The following is a 22,648-nucleotide window of genomic DNA, read 5'->3' as shown; positions in this document are numbered from 1 at the left end:
AAAATGGGACATATTACCTACCCCTTAAAATGTATCTTGGGATCTTTAGTGTCCATGCAGCGCAGACAGGACCTTTTGTTTAAGATCTCCTTCAACTAACACTCCCCCGCCCAACTGCATGACATTAACTATAACTTCTGGTTGAACATGTAGTGACACCATGCAGTAACAATATAATTATAATTAGGCATTTTAATGTGTGGTGCCAGATTAGATTAGATTAAACTGATTTTTAAAGACAAGTTAGATTTTTTTCATTTTCCCCCTGCCACCATGGTGCTACTATGGCACAGAGTTAAGGTGGTTTGGATGCTCTAACTGGACATTTCCATACTTAATATGTTTGGATTTCTTTTAATTTTTAGCATATGTCTGAATTTCCTGGGTTTGTAATTGTTGATTTTGGGGTTAGTTACATCATCACTGATTTGTTTTTACCTTAAATTACAGATATATACTTTCAAACTTTACTCCATCTTGATGTAGATTTTGTGTGAAAATTTCCTTTTTTAAATGATCAGAAACTTTATACATCAATGCTAAACAGGAAACCCAAAGAGAACATTATCATATATTTTTAATGATTGGAAGATGTGTAGTATCATCCTTAAATCATATTTATTTGAAATTTTGGGGCCAGAGTCACCTATGTGTTCTGACTGCTTTACTCTGCTCTGGAATAACACAAAGCACCCTGAACATATTGGTTAGGTAAGATGGGTTTACAGGTGCTTTGCATTCTCAGTGCACACCTGTTTCCCCTGCCCCTCCAGTCTTCCATTCTCCTGCACCCACCAGGGCCAGATTAACCCATCACTGGGCCCTATGTAAACATACACTTCTGGGCCCCTCTCTGCACATGAATAACAAACAGCTATAAAGTACACTTGCCATGGCTGGGCTGGCTATGTTGTGGATCTGCCAGGACCAGTTCTCATAGTGTTGCTGCTCACTATGGCAGAGGGGCAGCCGGGCCAAACTTGGATGAGTGGCGTAGTGACCCAGCACTACTCAGTGTACTGTACGGCTGTTTGTTGGAATTCTCTGAAGAATAGTATTCATTAACTACACCAAAGAAGAAACTTTCACTTAAGATAATAAGTAAAAAAATTACCATTAATCAGTTCTTAAATTTTAAAAAAGTATTCATATGGTAGCCTGTGGATAAGATTTCAGTGAGTTTTAACTTTAAGGGAAATTGAGTCTGCATTGTGTTCCCTTATTAAAATCATTTAGAACACACAAGTAAGGTCTGACACAGCATACTAAGGTTTTTTTTAAAGGTCCCATTTTTAAATTGTTAATTCATAAGCTAATTAATGGACTTTGTAAATTCTCACAACATTCATTCACTACTCAGTGTATTGGTGAGGATATGCTGAAATGTTCATACGTAACAAAGGCTTTGAATCCCTGCTTTGAACTCAACTCAACCTTAATTGTGGGGCTCAAACTAGCACCTCCATAATAGTCCCAGTTTCAAGCTTGAAAGTTACCTTTTAAAAAACAAAATGGCCACCCTTTTCTGTCTCAACTGAGGAATATTGAAAGCTTGTTGTGGGTGTGGGCGGAATTGGTCCCCACCAACTCCCTCTTGCTGGAGATCAGCCCCAGTGCAGCACTGGCCATGTGGTTGGATGTGGGAGGTGTGGTACTTGGCGTTGATTTCTTTTTACCCAATTGTGCTTTGTGGGATGTTCAACCCAAGGAATATGACTGAACGAAAGAGGAAGCCCAAGTTTTCCAAGGAAGAGCTGGACATTCTGGTCACTGAGGTGACCCGGAACGAAGCCATGCTGTTTGGGAGGGAGACAATGCGTCTATCCCATGCTGACAGGGACAAGATCTGGGAAGGCATAGCCAGGAAAATCACATCAGTCAGCCAGGTCCCCAGGTCTGTAAAAGACATTAAGCACAGATGGGACGACATGAAGAGAAGGACCAAGGACAAACTGGCATTCATGCAGAGGTCGCTCTCCAGCCCTGGCAGCACAGGGCGGCCCTCGGCCATCGTCCTGACCGCCCACGAGAGAGCCATCGAGTCGACGCTGCATTCGTCACACCAGATGCACGGCTTCCGGAGAGCGGATCTGGACGTGGTTGACAGCCCATCAACGAGCTGTAAGTATCTCTACATTAACCTCTGTTTTATGCTCACATATCTCAGTTTTGACACAACGGTGTCATTTGTGTATGATACGAGGTATTGTGTTGCCTTCCTGCTCACTATGGTGTTGGTCGCTAATAGGTCTCTGTTGATCATGGTGAAGTGAGATGGAAGCGAGTTTCCCCCATCCCAAATTAAAATTTTATTCTGCGTCCACTTCTCCCAGCCTTTTGCCCTATTGTCTCTCGCCCCTCCTATGACTGGACAGTAATAAGGTTCTGCCTTTTTAAGGGGTGGACAGCAGCTATCAAAGCCTTACCCAAGCCAACCAGGTATGGGGAACTGGATGCAACTACTTCCAGTCAGTGGAAAGGCAGTTATGAAGGACTAGGGAGGGTTCCCAAACATGCATCCTGGTAGGGAGGAGATTTGCACCAAGTCCCATTACTAATGGATCCGCTGCACTGTAACCAGCTTCAACAAGGTCCTCTTTTTATGGTGACCACTGACGCTTGTGCTCAGGCCATTGTGGGCTTCTTATCTAGTGGTTTGAGTGTTCAGTGTAAGTAATATCAATAGAAAGGGCACGTTGATGATTTTTTTTCTTTCCTGAAACAGAAGATTGACTCTGCTTTTTAGTTACACTTCTTATAGTGAAACTCACTAACCCCTTCCAGCTCTGTAGGCCTAAGCTCCTTTCTATTCTGTGTTGGTTTGTTTGATTTTTTGCCTTTACTTATGAATTTTTCTGTGTGGATGTGGAACTTATTTTGCTATAAGCCTTTGGAGAGATGAAGTAGAGAAGGAGGGATATCTGTTATTCTGGAAAGTAGACTAAGTATAGTTTCACTCTTGGTCTTCTCCCACCATGTTGTGTCTCTTCCCTTAGTACTCTACCAGTTAACGTTGTTAATAGAAATGCAAGGACAGAATTCTACTAGCACTGGCAAAGTGGGGCTCAGTTAGGGTATGTCTATACTGCAGAGAAAAAACCATGATGCCGTGTCTCAGAACCTGGGTCTAGTGACTCAGGCTCACAAGCCTCAGGCTGTGGGGCTAAAAATATCAGTGTAGACATTTCCGCTTGGGGTGGAGCTTGGGCTCTGAAATCCTGTGAGGAGGATGATCTCTGGTTTTTGTTTTTTTGTTTTTGCAAGATAGACATGCCCTTAGACAACTCCTTGCGCCTACCTTTGGAAATCAGTAATTTATTTTTCAGAATCAGAAGGGTAATGTGCACATTTATACAGGGTTTCTAGTCTTTATCATCCAGAGATTCTCGTCTGAACTTATAGTCTTTTTCAAAATAGTTACTATGTCTGTGTGAGGATATCAGTAGGTAGCTAGGAGTATAAGGCATTATCATTATATTTGATGTACATATGCCCATGAACAGGATTATCACTAGATTTTTATTGCAGTCAGTGTCATTGCATTGAAATGGGGTTTTATTTGTGTGGCTTTTTCTCCCTGCATCAGTCTAGCATACCTAGTTAACTTGAGGTCCTGTTGTTTTAAAGCAGCATTACCAAATTACATCCCTTGGCACCAAACCAAAAATATTGCAATGCAAGTCAAATTTGGCAAGGACCAGGTGCCATTATATAAAATATAATGTAAACAATAGTACATGACCAGGTGTTTGTTATCAGATATCTGCACATCTCTGGTGAGTTTTGACACTAGCCTGAAGGCCAGCTGTCTTAATTTAACCAGAACATGCAATTTTTTTACTTAACCATGCTTTTGGAGAAGGTAGGTCACCACTATTGTTTAAAATTATTTTAGTTTCTGGTAACAAATCCTGACCCATGTGGTTATACTGGATACCCTCTCAGGTTGGATCCCTCCTCAACTGATTGGGTTCCTTCACTCTCAATGCCTGAATCACAACATTTGTCGCTCAGGTGCTAATATTTGCTTTACATGGGCAAGCATGTTTAAGTTATGCACCAAAAACTGTATCTGGAGGCTTGTCTCTAATGCTAGGATAGTGAAGAGAAAGCTTTCCAGCTGCTCTAAGATCTCTTGAAACAAGTCATTGGAGAGAAAGTTTTGCCATAATAATTTGCACTTCTTGTTCTGTTTAAAGATGATGAAGATGAGGAAATGCCAGGCCCCTCGCAGGAGCACCACTTCTCATCGCTGCAGAGGGATGGTGAAGAAGCCAGCCAGCTCTCTGGGCCTTCTCTCCTCCGCACTTCTTCTTCATCTGATCAATCAGAAGCTACCAACCAAAGGCAGGAAGTGCAGCACTTGTCCCCACATGCCCAGTCATCCTACAAACCCCCTCACCCACGCACCAGGAGCCCACCTCTTTCTAGCTTCGATCGGCAACTACTCCATTCCCACACCCAGCAGACAGACCTGTTCAGGCAGTTCTGCCAGGAGCTGGTGGCTATCCATAGAGACATGGCGGACAGCATGCATGTGATTGGCCAGAGGATGGCTGACCTGACTGGGCAAGTCAGCCAGATGTGCCAGACCCTGACAGAAATCCGTGATGGGGTCCAGGCTTTTCATAGGGTGCAGGACCCTAATGCCACCTCTAGAACTGTCCTGCAGGCACCCTGCTCAAGGAACCCATCTGAGCCCCATGCAGAGTCCAACCAAAGCCCCCCAAAGCAGACTGCTCCTGCACGGACTACCAGGTCACAAAAGAGAAAACACCATTTTTAATCTGCTTCATGTTAAATAAAAGAAGGAAGGCCCATCCTGAGCTGTTGCGAATTCACAGGGCCTCCACCCAAGGATCAGTATTACATGGGGAGGAGCAGCAGACCCCCCTTACCTGTAAAGCAGTATGAGTTGTGGCAGCTGAGTAGTAGGCCTTGCCCGATATACTGACAAACAGGTGTCTCAAGCCTTTTAGAACCTGGATTGCGGGGAAGTTAAACCTCAACTCTTTTTGTCTTGTGGCTATTTCGAGCCATCATGGCCCCCTGTGCTTAAGTGCTCTAGAGACTGAGAGATGCAATTAGATTGATTTCTTTGATCTTGGAGAATGCCTGTGAAACATTGTTAGGGCAACATATTTGCAAACTTCCTTTAAAAACCAAACCACAAAATATCCCAGCCTCTGTCCTCCCACCATTATCCTGCAAATTGGCATATGTGCCGTGCAGATTCTTAACTAAGTGATGCATCATTATAGCTTTAAAGGCTGTAATTGCTCATTAGTTCACCTTGTGCTCTGCAATAATGGGAGACCAGGGCTTACTGTAATAATTATATGCAGCTTTGGGAATGGGGATATAAAAGTGCAAATGCTGAGATGGGGAGAAAGTAGATGCAGAGAGAACCTCCCACCCACTGCAACTTGGAAGAGACTGTCCAAGCACAGTTTGACACAGAGGATGGTTCTCAGTGTCCACTGAGAGTAGGATAAGAAGTAATCCAGTTTAGTTTGCAGCAGAGGAAAATTTAGCTTAGATATTAGGAAAAACTTCTTAACTATAAGGATAGCTAAGCACTTGAACAGGCTTGGGAGATAGTGGAATCCCCATCACTGGAGGTTTTTAAGAAAAGGTTGGATGAACACCTATCTGCGATGGCCTAGGTATACTTAATCCTTCCTTAGCATGGGAGGATGGACTAGATGACCACTCTGTCCTCCCTACATTTCTATGATTCCATAAAACCCTCAAAGCTGTGGTGTTGCATTTACCCAGAACCCTGCGGTATTGCACGCACTTGCACTGCAGGGTCTAATCCATCTATTTCCTTGAGTGTATCTGAGGCTCTGTCTGCACGTCACAGTCAGGGTTAAACATGGCTAGTTTTTTGTAATATGATTGTGGCCAAACAGGGTTGTACCATGTTCTTTTCTGGCGTGTTATAACCTCTATTGTTTTTGTACACCAAAAAATGTACTAGGTACTCTACAGAAACAAGTAAAGACATAGTGCCTGATTCTGATCTCATGTACACTAGTTTTACATCAGTATAATTCGATTGACTTCAGTGGAGTTATTTACACTGGGGTATCCTAGGGCAGAATTTGAGGCATGGTCTCTGCCCTGAAGAGCTTACAATCTAAATTTCCTGATAGATATCTAAACTAAAACCTCAAACACTTTGTTTCTGTCCAGACAAGAGAGAACTATGTTTCAGCATTTTAAACTTTGTTGTTGTCATAGGCTCCATCTGTCTTTACATGTATAATCTTGGTTTTGAAACTAGGTTTTAATACCTTCATCTGACCTGGCTACAACACACATTGTTGAGTTGAATCCGCACAGCAGTTTTTTCACAACACCACTAGGTGTTACCCTGGTTTGCACATCCTCATCTGTCATGCCACCTCAGACTGTAGAAAAATCTGGGCAGTTGTCCCTGTGTGCCAAGAGGACATTCACGCAGAGCGACACCAGCAGCTTGTGAGCCTGTGCTCTCTGGGATGTCTTTCTTTTCATAGAGCTGGGTAACAGGAGGATTATCCAAACTGGAGACACAAACAGAGTTGGGGGGTTCACATCTACACACAAGTGTTACTACCTGGTTGCACAGAGACAGCACATGTTATCCTAGATCTCTTGAAATGGTGACACAAAGCTGCCACAGTTACTAACCAAGTACTAACCATGTTGGGTATGTGAACACAAATCCGGTTTAGAGCCAGCCTTGTCACAAGCCAATTGCAAATTCAGCTAAAAGTTGTGTAGGCAAAGCCTTCAGCTAAAGGTTGTGTAGGCAAAGCCTTAGTGGACAGGGAACTCAGACAGCACAATATGTGAGACCTACTTTACTGTTCTGAAACTGTTAAGAGTGTTTTCTTCTTTCAGCTGTTTGCCATTTCTCTTCTAAAATATACTGTGATAATTGTCTAAAATACTTCAGTTCAGTGTTACTGCAGTGGTTGAGCCATTCCTGGTGTGTATATTTTTATTTGACAGTCCTAATACAAATAGGTAAAATTTTAATTGCTTGAGAAAGGGCTCTAGTTCAAGAAAGCCAAGGTCTGGTGAGGAGAAAACCTCCTTTCTTCTAGGAATTAATCAACTTTGGATTCTCATAGAGGAATTTCCCCAGAGCATCAAGGCCAGAGCAGGGCAATGCTCGCTTTCCTTTCTATTAGTCTGCCATTTTGCTTCAGTTGCAATATTTGTATTCTGTAGAAAAATACTCTTTTTGGTTTTTTTGGTGGGGGAATGTATTTGGTCAGAGGTTGGAGAAACTTTTGTAATGTGGCTTAAGGAGAAACTGAGAAATGGCAAATGTTTTAAAAAGCTTGTATGAGTAAATATGGTGCTACTGCTGGATATTATTAGTACCATTCTTAGTTTATATTTATTATAATATTTGGTCCATGCTGATGTCTTGTTGATATAACTACAAGATTAGCCCCCCTGATTATGTTGTCCTCGGAGAGCTGCCGTGGGAACTCTCAGAGCTAGACAATAGAGGCCTAACCGCTGCAGCTGGTAAGCATCCACAGTTCCCAGTGGCTTTTATGGTAGTTATGGGTACTCAGAATGTTTTAGGATTAAGCCCTTAATGTACAGAAGCACTTAAATAGTGATGACCCTCAGAGGTGGTAGTCCTTTGGGGGACCTAAGCAAGAATAATTTAGGGGCCCTCCATTACCCCTTACCCACTCCCTAAAAATACTAACTGCATTATTTCTGATGTACCAACACATGTACCAAAAAATGTACCAACACATCACATACTAATATGCTTGTTAAAATCTCCACCTTAAATAAGACGAATAGTATTTTTGGGGTAATACTAAATCGGGGGCCCTCTTGAGCTGCTTGGGGCCCTAAGCATTTGCTTAGTCTTTTTATGCCTGGAGCCACCACTGATGACCCTGTTTTCTGTTCTGCTAATGGGACAGTCTAAAGCGCAAACCCAGGGCTCGGGGGATTGGCGACAAGAAAGGACCATGTATTATAAAATCCAATGACTAGATTAAGTTTTATATATATAATTTCCTCTGTGGGGTATTACAGATGGGGCCTGGTTCCCGGGGAGAATTGTCTGCCCTGTGTAGACCCTCAGTGAAATGGTTGCTTTGTACTGTCTTGCAAAGGGCACTTCCTCCTGTGCACATCACACTGACTGGTGATTGAAGTCTGATAAACAAAGTGCCCATATTGAAGCATACTGCTGTGCTTATGCCAGTATTTCCATTTCTTGTATATGCTGGAAAAATATTTCTTTAAAAGTATTTTGTTAAATAAATTACAATAAATATATAACACTTTTAACACACATGCTTGTTGGGTCATTTGTCCTTCCCACTCCATCTCCGCGTGGATTTGTGCCAGGGAGCTAAAGTTAAAGATCTAGTGTACGCAGCCGTCTCAACAGCCACATCCATTTGCTGTCTGACATTCCCAGACATCCCAGGGCTGCCAAGTGTCACAAACCTGGAGTGACACACAAGCCTTTGGCAGCCCTGTCACTTGAGGCTGGGCTGCAGGCAGGCATCTCCTGTGGTCACTGGAATGGAGGTAGCAAGCACTGCTGATGTTCCTTCTGGGTCTGCTGTGGCACATGCCTTCAGGCAGCCAACTGGGCTTCTCTCTTTCCTCCCCTTGGCTTCTACTGGCACCAGACCAGCACAGAGCCCCGAGGGAGGAGATAGTTCATGTAAATGGGGGGAGAAAAGAGGACAGAATTAGGGAGGCTGACTGGGAGAGGGGCAGAATGACTGAGGCTCCGCCACAACAAACCTTTTCCTGGGCTTCCCAACTGTCCCACAACACACACACACCCTACCCTCCAGTGGCCTGTGGCTCTCTCCAATACTTGAATCTCCACTAGGTCCCCCTTGTTCCCTCCAGATCTCCCTTACTTCTGAAGTGTGAGAGAAATAGCTACACCAACCATCCCTGAGCAGGGAGATGCCGAGAGCTTCTTGGTCGCTGGGAGTCCTGAGTCAGCTGTAAGAGAGAAGCAGGGTAAAGGGAATACAGAACAGCGTTCAGCCACTAAATGGAAAGCACATACTGCAGGGCCAGCTTCTGCATAGCTAGGATCACTGCTGGTGCCTACTTGCCTCTCCGACAGCTAAGGAATCAATTCCAGTCAATACACACCAGCAAGAGCAGCAGGCTCCCACGTCTCTGAGCAGTGTAATATCTGAACAGTGCTGTTGATCTGAGACCTGGCATTTCGCTGGGTCGGAACAGACTGGGCAAAGTCCTTGTCAGCATTTGAAGAGGGGTTTGCTATGACTTTACACCTTAGCTTCTCTGTCCTAGGGCATGGGACAGCTGGGAGACTTTATCACCCATGTGAAAGCTAAAATTCATTATTTTCACTTTACTCAGTAATCTGCAGGTACCTCTTCAGAACCCGAAACTATTGCAGATGGATGGGTTTGACTGAGTCGCATGTCCATGGTCACCAGTATCTCTCTCCTTTTGGAACCTCACCTCACTTAGGAATATTGCTGGGAAACCGCCTTAAGGTCTTGTCAGAAGTTGTACCAGTGTCTACATCGTCACTAGAAATGTTGCAGCACTACAGCTGCACTGCCATAGCACTTCAGTGTGGACGCTCACTACCATGACAAGAGTTCTCCCGTCACTGTAGTTACTCCATCTCCCCAAGAGGTGCTAGCTAGATCAACACCGGGGATTAGGTTGGCTCAACTATGTCGCACGGGGGGTGGATTTTTCAAACCTCTGAGCAATATAGCTGGGTCAACCTAACTTTTTAGTGTAGATATAGTTAAATTGCTTCAACCCTCTCATGTAGACAGTCTTAAATTGATTTGAGCACGTTAGGCAGTGTCTACACCTAAAACGTAGGTTGACCATTCTGCATCACCCACGGATGTGAAAAAATTTGCCCCCATGAGAGATGTAGTTAAGCTAACTTAAGCCTTGGTGTAGACACCACTAGATTGATGGAAGAATTCTGTCAGCCTAGCTACCACCTAGCTACAGTGATGGAAAAACCGCTGCCGTAGCAAATGTCTGCAGTACAGTGCTACAGCTGCAGTGCCGTAGCTGGGCCACTGCAGTGTAGATGTAGCCTTACATCAGTTTTAAGATAATTCAATACTGTTAAAAGGCGCTCTTAAACAAATTCAGAAATCCCTACACAATGGGATTGTACTGATCTTAACTACACCAGTTCCTAAACAGGTTGAATTACAACAGTGTAATTTGTATGTGTAGACCAGGCCAAAGACACTGGCTAATTGCTAGGTGGTTAACAGCTGGGAACTAACCATTTTCCAGAGTAGGCAGGGGCCACTAGAGAGCTGTCTACAAAGGAACAGGGAAGGTTTTTGGCTGCTGGGAGATTGGCTTGGGTAAGGTCTTCTGGGAAAATGCAGATCACCTGGCCTTTCTTCTCAGCCAGGAATTATCTGATCATAGAAATGTAGGAATGGAAAGGAGCTCAAGAGATTATCTAATTCAGTCCCCTGCATCAAGGAAGAACTAAGTATTATCTAGATCATCCCTGACAGGTGTTCGTCTGACTTGTTCTCACAAACCTCCAGTGATGAAGATTCCCCAACCTCCCTAGGTAATTGGTTACAGTGCTTAACTGTCCTGACAGTTAGGAAGTTTTTTCTAATGTCTAACGTAAATCTCCCTTTCTGCAATATAAGCCCATTGCTTCTTGTCCTGTCCTGTCAGGGGATAAGGAGAACAATCTGTCACCTTCCTCTTTATAGTAACCTTTTTACGGTACTTTTACGTACTTGACTGTTATCATGTCTCTTCTCCAGACAAAACAAACCCATTTTTTTCAATCTTTCCTTGTAGGCCATGTTTTCTAGACCTGTAATCATTTTTGTTGCTCTCCTCTGAACTTTTTCCAATTTGTCCACATCTTTCCCAAAGTGTGGTGCCCAGAACTCCAGCTGAGGCCTTATCAGTGCTGAATAGAGCAGAAGAATTACTTCTCGTGTCTTGCTTTCAACACTCCTGCTAATACATCCCAGAAATATGTTTGCTTTCTTTGGCAACAGTATTACATTGTTGAGTCTCATTTAGTTTGTGATCCACTATAACCCCCAGATCCGTTTCTGCAGTACTCCTTCCTAGGCAATCATTTCCCATTTTGTATGTGTGCAGTTGATTATTCCATCCTAAGTGGAGTACTTTGCATTTGTTCTTATTTAATTTCATCCTATTTATTTCAGACTGTTTCTCCCGGTAGATCATTCTGAATTCTAATCCTGTCCTCCAAAGCACTTGTAACCTCTCCCAGCTTGGTATCATCTGCAGACTTTATAACAGTACTCTCTATGCCATTATCCAAATAATTGATGAAGATATTGAATAGAGCCAGACCCAGGACAGATCCCTGCGGGACCCCACTGAATATGCCCTTCCAGCTTGACTGAACCATTGATAAATGCTGAGTATGGTTTTCCAAATAATTGTGCACCCACCTTGTAGCAGATTCGTCAAGGCTACATTTCCGTAGTTTGCTTATGAGAAGATCATATGAGACAGTATCAAAAGCCTTAATAAATTGGGATATATCACATCTTCTGCTTCTCCCCCATCCACAAGGCTTGTTACCCTGTCAAAGAAGGATACTAGGTTGGTTTGACATGATTTATTCTTGACAAATCCATGTTGACTGTTACTTGCTAGGTACTTACAAATTGATTGTTTGATTATTTGTTCCATTATTTTTCTGGGAATCTGCCTTGCCATTTAAACATGCTCCCAGTTCTCGTGTTTTCCCCCCCTCCTCTCATGGTTCACACCTCAAGGGGACATTCAGTGACAATGTAATTTTAAACCGGTGAAAGGAAATGCTTCTTTACAAAATGCATAATGAATCTGTGGAACTAACTGCCACAGGATATTATTGGCTAAAAGCTTGGTAGGATTTTAAAAGTTTAGTTATATGGATGAGAACATCCACGTTTACATTAGATTGGAAAAATATAAGGGATACAAAGCCTCCTGCTTTAGGGCATAAACCAACCACTAATTGCCCCAGGCTAGGAAGAAATTTACCTATGGGCAGATTATCCCAGAACTGTCCATTATGGGGTTTCTTGATCCTTCCTCTGAAGAATCCAGCATTGGCCACTGTCAGACAGCCTGAATTAGATCCACCACTGATTGGATCCACAATAGCATTTGCTGTATTTCTCTGTATTTCACACACACATCACTAGTTCCCGGTGTGATGGAAGGTCAGGAAGTGGCAGACAAGGTAGGTTATACTGGAAGCTGTGGCTGGGAAGAAACAGTGTGCAGCCAGCACTGTACCTGGGAGGGAAAGCCAGGCTGGCAAAAGAAAAATGGGTGGGAATCATAAGGTGGGAATTGTGGGTCCTTAGTGTATCTAAGGATCAGGCAGAAAATTTGAGAGGTTTGGGGGGTTGGCGGGCATAGTAAGCCGTGTAACAGGAAAACGTGACTTTAACATTATCTTGTTCTTGAGGGACCTAATAGAAAATGTTACCAGTTCACTCTCACACAAAGCTGAACCTTATTGAATTCTCAAAATCTCTATGACAAATCTAGTTATTGGGCACATACAAGATTATCCTGCCCTACAAGATACTATCCTATAAATATCAGTGTTGTTGGCTACTGGGTTGAACTGTACGCATTCTGTAAAGGATGAATGCCTTTGTGGAAGATGTTAAATATCTAAAAGTAATCGTGCTTGTGTAGAGGAATAGACTGATCTCATCAACGTTCCCATGGAACTGGGAAGCTGGGGATGAAGAGTAGCTGGAGAATCAGGTCTTAACTGTCACTGGAACATTTCTGTAACTTTGTTTGTGCTGGGGCAAACATTCCCTGCACTTACTTATGCTGCTCAGGTGGACTAACCACTGAACAGATCATAGCAAAGCAGCATATCTCCTGGGTGTTCTAGGCCTTGTTTTTTGAATGCCTGAATAGGTCAACACAGAAGTGACATCTGATGCACAAGCACAAACCCTAGTAGCCTTCTTCCCAGTGCTACGTTGCTGTGAATGAGGGCTCAGTTTTTCTGACATTTATAAAAGGCTAGTTAAAAAGTCTCGTAGGCTGTTTGGATTATTTTGCTGGTGGGAGTGATAAAGGCTGTTGTTTGCATAATTACTGATGACTATAGACCATTGTGGGTACTGTGTATAGCACAATAGTACATAAAACATAGCTGATTACAGTCAAACGGGCAGTTGGTTAACACTAAAACCAGAGCTGATTGAAGCTCATGCTGCCGGAGGCTTTGCAAACCTGTTTCTTGTATTTGCAAAACTTGATCAAGTTTGTGAACTTTTTCCCCCTGCAATTTTGTGTGTGTGTGTGTGTGTAAGAGAGAGAGAATGTGAATTCAAGGAAAAATACACACATTTCTCTATCCAAAGAGAAGTTGTGCTTTGAATTAACAATGATTCATACAAACCACAACAGTAGGAGACTGTAGAAGGAGGCATATTGGCTGCTCTCCCATACTGACATTGGGGTCATTGTGACATGGAGCCTTTAAAGCTGAAGAGAAGAGGAGTAAAAAGGGGAAAAGATGTTGTAAATTATAAAATATATAATATATAGTTTTTAAATAGCATCAACCAGTTTTATATGCACAGTTTTTGGGTTTTGCTTCTAGTCCTATAGGACTACAAAAGGCGGTTAAGCAGCAATGGATGGGACCCTTATGGCTTACAGGATGCCTTTCTTTCCTCCTCCAAGACGAAGAAAAGGAGGCACTAGCCTGACTATTATATGTCTACCTCTAAATCTGTATATTATCGAGATGCATGTAGAGGATTGGCTGACTAGCAAGATTAATTTCCGTGTTCCCACTGTGCTGAAATTGGGCTTCTTGAGAACAGGGGGGGGGGGAATCTCATTGTTGAACTTTGATCTTTCAATCAAAAGTCATTAGCAGATCGTTAGCCTGTGTTATTGGATTTCAAGCATTTACAGTTTGTCTACACTATTTTTTTGTACTGGATACTAATGAAATTGCACAAGTGCAAAAGCCACCAGTGTAGATGATCCCTCAGTTTCCTAGACTGCAGTTCAAAATGTTTGGCTCATGCACTCATCATCAGCTACCATGATCGTCCCCCTTTTGAGTATCCAGGTACTGCTTAACCAGCAAGGGAGAGGCTAAGAAATACGGCTCATCTTGAAGGGTCAAATGGTGTTTGAGCAGCTGTTGGTGGGAGGCCAGGATTGGTGGGAGGCCAGAAGGTTCCGTCATTTCCAGGAATGAGAGGGACTCCTGGGGTGGAACAGGCAGTAGCAGATTCCAGGAAGTCCAGAGTCCAGGAAGTCACCAATTCTGTTTAACACATTTTAGGCAAGAAAAATGTCAAAGGTGAGTGTGTGCGTCACAAGCACTGGCACTGATAGTCCTTCAGATGGCATATATATTGTTACAGTAATAGAAGTAGTAACCTCCCTTCCCAGGCAGAAACAGTTACCACAGACCCAAGAACCTGTTTAATAGTCCTTAAGTATCCTTGTTCGTGTTCTTGTATCTATACACTGGCATATCATTGTTCATAATTCAATGCTATCCAATCTTGCTGTTGCTGTGGCTGTCTTTGAAGATCATTCTGGCATGACTGTGGATGTGTCTCAGTTGACTTTGATAAGAAAGGGAGGGAGCACACTCCCACTGAAGTTTGTGATTCAAGCCTGCCTTATCCTCACCCTTAGGTATGTGGTCATATCCCGAGAGGAGAGGGAGCAGAACCTGATGGCCTTTCAGCATAGTGAGAGGATTTACTTCCGAGCCTGTCGGGACATCCGGCCTGGGGAGAGGCTGAGAGTCTGGTACAGTGAGGATTACATGAAGCGGTTGCATAGTATGTCCCAGGAGACCATCAACAGAAACCTCACAAGAGGTGAGTTCCTTCCTTCCCATCATCCCTTTTTTCCCTTTCTGTGATCAAGCTTTGTGCACCAAGTGCTTTCCATCGAAGGCATAATATAAATAAATAATACTCAACCTCTATACGGAGTTCTGAACGTCTATAACCAAAGCCCACTGAGTGCAAAGTCCCTCCTGCCTGGTTCCCTGGGATAGATATGAGTAAAAAAACCCACATGTTTTGGAATGAAGGATCACAGAAGGGCATTTTCACTTTATGTACTGTAAGAAATTGAAACAAAGCACTGGGATCTCAGAGCTTCCCCTCTACAAGGCTCTCTGTTCTGAAGGCTGCTGAGTTGATGGCTCCCCTGAAGACCATAGATTCCAAGATCAGAAGGGACCATTGTGATCATCTAGTATTTGGATGGTTCTGTATGCGTGTGAAAGGGATGTTTCCTTGGTGTGTTTTGTATATGTCTGATTTCCTGACATAATTTCTCTCTATCTTCAGTGAGTTAATTTGGGAATATCACTGCATTGGCTAGAGACTCATCAGACATACAGCTTTACATGGCTTGTAATGCATATGGCAGGCTTTGTAATTGGCAGTGGAATCAGATTGTTTTTTCCTTGGATTAGTATTGTTGTCTTATTGCAGGAATAGCCACACTGGAACAAATCTTGTCCTTTGGGCCAGCATTCAGTTGCCAATAAGGGAGATTTAGAGGATGACAAAAACAAAACAAAACACAAAACCTCCAATGCACCTGATTGTCTGTACAATGCAATGACACAAAGGGGACCAAGGGAATTTCTTTGCAAGCCCAGCCACAGAATGGCAGGGCCTCTGAGAGGCAGCCAAACTAAATACAATTTTATAATTAAAAACCCTATGTGTATTATTGCACAGCTGCTGCCTTGACTTGGTAAAAGGTGTCTTCTGTTAAAACATGGGTAGGGCAGGACCTCCTGGAAGATCTGTTTATTCTGTCACCCTGGTTCTAACACATTGGAAATATGATATATCAATGATAATATTTGGTGAATATGCACTTATTCCATGAACAATTATATTAATAATTGTACTGTATACAGGCTTTAGGGGATTTGCTTTATCCCACACATGCGCCAGTTGCACAAATATTTTGAAACTTTCAGAAGATACTAAAGGGAAAGAATATGTCCTGGGTGTCCCACATGTCAGCTGGCAGTTAAGTGGTATGCCCCAATGCTGGTCTGAGCCTGGGTGCCCATGACACAGGTTCTGGAAATCAATAGCCCTGCCACACAAACACCACACTTGCATTTAGACCTTGGGTTTGTATGAATTCAGAGATTAAGTCACAGTGCACATTGGACCAGAGTGAAGCTATATATGTAGTGAAGAATTGGGTCTGTGTCTCACTAGGATCAACGAAATCCTGCTGCATGATCTTGTTTTAGGAGAAATTGAGATGGTTGAAAAGGCCTACCGAGAAACCTGCAGGTATCTCTGGGAGCCAGTCGCTCTCTACAGTGGGCTCGGTATTGCAGAACAGAAATGGAGACGTTGCAAATACTGAGGCCTTGTCTACACTACAGGGGAAATTCGATCTAAGCTACGCAATTTGAGTTACGTGAATAGCGTAACTCAAGTCGACGTAGCTTAGATCTACTTACCGCAGGGTCCACACTACATGATGTCGACGGGACATGCTCTCCCATCGACTACCCCTACTCTTCTTGATCCGGTGGAGTACAGGAGTCGACAGGAGAGTGATCTGCGGTCAATCTAGCGGCTCTTCACTAGACCCGTTAAATCGACCGCTGATGCATCAATCGCCGCTCGTCGATCCCCCGGTAAGTGTAGACAAGCTCTGAGCATCACTTGCAGATTTTGTTTAGAATTCCCAGATTTTACAGCATCTGCTCTGAGGGTGGCTCTGGAAGGTGCTTCACCTTGCTGATCAGTAGAAAATAGAAATCTGTTAAATAATATTATATTTAGACGCATACCCGAAGCATGCACAGTCCTCTACAGCCTGCCAAGTAAAAAGACAGACTTTGTAAAGTCCCAATAAGTAACAAAGCTGCTATTATTTTTCATTTTGTTTTTATCATCAGAGTTTCTGCCTTAAAACCTATTATATAAGGGTTTTTAACGTGGTTTAATATCTTTATATGGGGCTGAACCATTTATTTAATTATAAAAGAAGTAGGATCAGTCTTAAGTCAGTTCCTTTATCCGTGGCTGCAGTCCTCCACTAAAGGGGAAAAAAATAAGGTAAAATATTCAAGCCCTTAGAAACGCCCTGGTGAAATGTGTTGAAACACAGGCTGTTGTTTTGGTTCATACAAGATGGCAAGTGGGATACAACCCTACCCTAACAACCCAGCATGAAATTGGTTGTCCGATCCAGCCCTCCATATAGTGGCATACCCTGAGTGTTTTGAGTCTTGCATCTTTTCTGCATTCTTAGCATTGCTCTCCTCAGAAAGACCCTAGTAACTCCTACACTGTAACTTACGAAAGCATGAATATGTTTTAAAAACAAAAAATCAGCATAAAGCAACCTCTTGTTTGGGAAGTCACCAATACTTGAAGTTATTTACAAGATAGAAGAAAGATGGAAATTGAACCAAACCTATCATCCTTTGAATATCCAGGTAAGGAAATCTGGCTATTCCCTTTGTTTTAAGCAATTAATCATTTGTATAATGTTGCTTTTATTTTTTAATTTTGAATAGTGGCCACATTGTTAGAATCCATTGGGACAAGATAGCTGTCCCAACCTTGGAGGGCATTCACCAGTTCTAGCTGAGTTGGCAACATGTACCATACGGATTAAGACTGCAAGTCTTTGATCTCTTTGCGCTCTCATCTCTGAAAGAGCCTCCAAACTGAAACAGAATGAAAAGGCTTCCAAGCTTTCTGTTGTGAAATGGGCAGACTCTGGGGTTCTGATGGAAAACTCTGAATCTCAAGCTTCATGTGTTGTTCACCTGATACCTTTTACCAAGTCAAAGTAGTCACTGTACTTCCAGAAGGGAAATAAGTATTTGGGCACAGGGCCCTGGGTTCCACTGTGATCAGTAATTAATTCTGTAGTCTCATTCCAGCACAGGTTGGTTATACCTGTTATGTTCGGCAACTTGCCTATAGTTTTTCTTCTCTTAAAAATGTATGGGTCCTACTCCTGTATGGCTACCTAGATACTGTCTCTCCATGTTGAAGGCTTGCCCATTAGTAGACCTCCTCTTCTTCTGAGTCTTGATTTCCACTGAATTCTTTTAGTTCCCTTATTTGTAACGCAATAAACACATATGCAGGGATTTAGCCTGCTTTTTTCTTTTCTTTTTAGTTTTGGATTGAGGAATATTTCATAGTTCTCTTTGATGATCCACACCCCTCACTTTCCTTTCTAGGAGATAAAAAATTACAGAGGGAAAAGTCAGAAAAAAATGTGGAAAATCAAGAGGATATGAGAGGCCCCCTCCAGCTCACCACGTTAAAGCAAGGGAAGAGCCCCTACAAGCGCAGCTGTGATGAGGGGGAATCCCACACCCAGATGAAGAAAAAGAAGATAGATCTCATCTTCAAAGACGTGCTGGAGGCTTCCCTAGAATCAGCAAAGCGGCAAGAGCACCAGCTAACAACAAGCACACCCCTTTCCATTAGAAAGGCATCCAAATACCAGGCCGAAGACATCTTTGAAAGGTGTGGAGCTGCCATTCAGCATAGCTCCCCAAACTTCAGCAGAAACCAAAATGAAGGTGAATGGAAGGTCCCCCATGGTTCCTCTTACAGTGCGGCCAAAGAGATGGGCCTCCTGGAAGATGAAGACGAAGAGCCTCTGTCACTCACGGCAGACAGCCCGACTGAGCTATCGCTAGCATCGACTCAAGGCAACTCACATGAAATCCCCACAACTTCCTTCTGTCCCAACTGCATACGGTTGAAGAAAAAGATCCGTGAGCTGCAGGCTGAACTAGACATGTTGAGATCTGGAAAGTTACCTGAGCCACCTCTTGTACCACCTCAGGTACCCGAGCTCCAAGAGTTGTCTGACCCCACAGGTAAGTCATGCAGAATTAGAATGTTCTTCAAACCCTGCTTAAGGAGAGTAATGGAGTTACTATCTGCTGTGTATATCTAAAATGTTTTACCCTGAATATTCTGAGGAAGGCCTTGTTTTATGGAAGCCTGCTGACTAGGTTTTGCAGGGGGCAGAAGCAGTTGCTGTGAGTAGAATAGAAGACATGGTTTGGGGAAGATTCTGTAATGATGACGTGCTCTATTTGTTTCTATTGTAATCAATACACTGTCAATAAAAAAACAGAATTCCATTGCAGCTGGTTTGTTTGCTGTATTCTTGACGCATTCTTTTTTTTTTTCAGCAGAAGCATCAGGAAGCTCTGCTTGAAAGTCTGAATGACTTGAAATGCTGAGTCTGAAATATACTAGCTCACTGCATGTGTATAAAGAATAATGAATACTTTGCCTCCTCTGGAAGCATTCATTGTTCACTCTATGGCCTTAATGGAAGCATGTGTCCCTTTCTGAAGATGTTTCATTTCCTCCAGGAACTTAGTGACTTTCTCTCCCAAAGCAGTACGTGGTGTACCTTATGCATTGTGCTAGTGGCCAAAATGTCATACCATTTCTTTTTGTCCAAGGTGGCCTGATGTGTAAGATTTTTATGAGAATTATGTTGATTTTTCTTTGAAAATTTGTATTCAGAGGACCAAACTCTACTACAACCAATGAAGGGTAGAATTTGGGCCAGTAGTTTAGACAATATTCTGTGTTATCTTTTGAATGTTTGCTGCATCTCTGAACTTTGTAAATATCTTTTCTTTTTCTTTTAAGCTTCTGAAAGCATCATCTCTGTTCCCACAATCATGGAGGATGATGACCAGGAGGTGGACTCTGCTGATGAATCAGTTTCCAATGACATGATAGCTGCGACAGATGAGCCTTCAAAGATGTCTTCTGCAACTGGCAGGAGGATTCGACGCTTCAAGCAAGAGTGGCTTAAAAAGTTTTGGTTTCTTCGGTACTCCCCTACGTTGAATGAAATGTGGTGCCATGTCTGCAGGCAGTACACGGTGCAATCCTCTCGGACTTCAGCCTTCATCATTGGCTCTAAGCAGTTCAAGATACACACTATAAAGCTTCACAGCCAGAGCAACCTCCACAAGAAGTGCCTGCAGCTCTACAAGCTCAGGATGCATCCAGAGAAGACAGAAGAGATGTGCCGAAATATGACCCTGCTCTTCAACACAGCCTATCACTTAGCTCTGGAAGGCAGGCCCTACTTTGACTTTAGGCCTCTTGCAGAACTACTGAGAAAGTGTGAACTCAAAGTGGTGGATCAGTACATGAACGAGGGAGACTGCCAAATCTTAATCCATCATATCGCCCGGGCTCTGCGAGAGGATCTGGTAGAACGTATCAGGCAGTCTCCCTTTCTCAGCATCATTCTGGATGGGCAGAGTGACGACTTGCTTGCCGACACAGTAGCGGTTTACGTTCAGTACACGAGCAGTGATGGCCCTCCAGCAACTGAATTCCTGTCTCTTCAAGAGCTGGGCTTTTGTACAACAGATAGTTACCTCCAAGCATTAGACAGGGCTTTTTCCAGTTTGGGAATAAGATTGCAGGATGAGAAACCAACTATCGGCTTGGGAGTAGATGGTGCTAACATTACTGCCAGCCTGAGAGCCAACTTGTTCATGACAATCAGAAAGACTCTGCCTTGGTTGCTTTGCTTACCCTTTATGGTACACAGGCCCCACTTGGAAATTTTGGATGCCATCAGTGGGAAAGAGCTTCCATGTCTGGAGGAGCTAGAAAACAATTTGAAGCAATTGCTTAGCTTTTATCGTTACTCTCCCAGGCTGATGTGTGAGCTGAGAGTCACTGCTGCCACTCTTTGTGAAGAGACAGAGTTCTTGGGAGATATCCGAGCAGTGAAGTGGATCATAGGGGAGCAGAATGTCCTCAATGCGCTGATCAAGGATTACCTTGAAGTCGTGGCCCATCTCAAAGATGTCAGTGGTCAGACACAACGGGCAGATGCTTCTGCTATTGCCTTGGCTCTCTTGCAGTTCCTTATGGACTACCAGTCAATTAAACTGATCTACTTCTTGCTGGATGTGATTGCTGTGCTTTCGCGCCTCGCCTACATCTTCCAAGGTGAATACCTCCTTGTGTCACAAGTGGATGACAAAATAGAGGAGGCTATCCAGGAGATCAGTAGGCTGGCAGACTCGCCTGGAGAGTACTTGCAGGAATTTGAAGAGAACTTCCGTGAAAGCTTTAACGGAGTTGCTGTGAAAAACCTGCGGGTGGCTGAAGCCAAATTCCAGTCAATCAGAGAAAAGATCTGCCAGAAGACCCAGGTAATCCTGGCCCAAAGGTTCGATTCCCGTAGCCGAACATTTGTGAAAGCGTGTCAGGTGTTTGATCTTGCAACTTGGCCCAGAAACACGGAGGAGCTCATGAACTATGGAAAGGAGGATATGGTACAAATATTTGAGCACCTGGAAGCTGTTCCATCATTTTCAAGAGAAGTTTGCAGAGAGGGAATGGACACCAGAGGGAGTTTGCTGATGGAATGGAGAGAACTCAAGGTGGATTATTATACCAAAAATGGTTTTAAAGACTTAATCAGTCACATCTGTAAATACAAACAGAGATTCCCACTCTTAAATAAAATAGTTCAGATCCTCAAAGTCCTTCCCACCTCAACAGCCTGCTGCGAGAAGGGGCGCAACGCCCTGCAGAGAGTGCGCAAAAACAACCGCTCTCGGCTCACTCTGGAACAGCTCAGTGATCTTTTGACGATTGCCGTTAATGGGCCACCCATTGCCAACTTCGATGCCAAGAGGGCACTAGATAGTTGGTTTGAGGAGAAGTCAGGCAATAGTTATGCACTGTCAGCAGAAATGCTGAGCAGGATGTCCTCCCTTGATCAGAAGCCGATGTTGCAGAGCATGGACCACGGCTCTGAATTTTACCCCGATATTTAGGAAGGAATGCCTCAAATTCTGAAAGCTGTTGAATAATTTTTTTAGTCTATACTCTAAACTTTGATATATTATATAAAATATATATATTATATATATATATATATATATACATATATATATATATAAAAAAAACTCACACTGAAAATTAAAAAGTTAAGGCGATGTGCATCTGGTAGAAGCTAAGTGGAATTTTAAGAAAGAGACAATATTTGAAATTTACTGATTTCTCCAAACATGGCAGCTGCAGCGTAGGTGGCAACATTTCATTTCTCAGAAGCATATGCTGGGGCCATACTCTACATGTTCAAACCTAACAATCAATCTATAAGCTAGATGACGGGTCTCTGTCAACCTCCTCCTCACAGTTGTTTTCCTTGTGTGTTTGTGTGCGTGTGTGGTGGCGGTGGGGACGAGGGGTACCCCCTGCCTTTCTTTTCATTGTTTAGTCTAGTTATGAGCCATTTGAGCCATTCACTGATGGCTGTCTGATTTCCAACAGAGCGACTTGTGCATGTGTATTGGGATCCCTCCCCAGCTCCCCAACTTCATCTTGTTTTCTTGTTTAGAAGTGGAAGCTTTATTCACTTATGCAGGGTGTTGGATATTTTTTTTCCCTATTTGAAGAACAAATATATCAGCTAAACTGTGATGCCCGTTTCTCAGTCCTCCCCACTGGTGGGCTGTAGAGTAAGGCAAAGCTTTCAGGTCCCCTTGTGATAACCCCATTACCGGTCAGACATATTATAACAATGTCATGTGCAGACTGTA

General features: G+C 43.2%; 1 protein-coding gene across 1 annotated transcript in view; it reads left to right on the top strand.

Annotated features, from left to right (window-relative positions):
• PRDM11 (PR/SET domain 11) overlaps positions 1 to 21,880 on the top strand; it is a 31,909-nt gene extending 10,029 nt beyond the window's left edge. The window contains exons 5-7 of the mRNA XM_065404120.1: positions 14,710 to 14,897; positions 18,272 to 18,922; positions 19,716 to 21,880. Coding sequence (XP_065260192.1) covers positions 14,710 to 14,897; positions 18,272 to 18,922; positions 19,716 to 21,880 — 3,004 coding nt within the window. The remainder of the gene's footprint in view (positions 1 to 14,709; positions 14,898 to 18,271; positions 18,923 to 19,715) is intronic.
• The last annotated feature ends 768 nt before the right edge of the window (positions 21,881 to 22,648 follow it).

This window comes from Emys orbicularis, chromosome 4, assembly GCF_028017835.1.
Source record: "Emys orbicularis isolate rEmyOrb1 chromosome 4, rEmyOrb1.hap1, whole genome shotgun sequence".
In the NCBI taxonomy this organism is placed as follows: Eukaryota; Metazoa; Chordata; order Testudines; family Emydidae; genus Emys; species Emys orbicularis.
The sequence above is the reverse complement of the archived record's forward strand: the minus strand, read 5'-3'. Positions and strand labels throughout refer to the sequence as shown.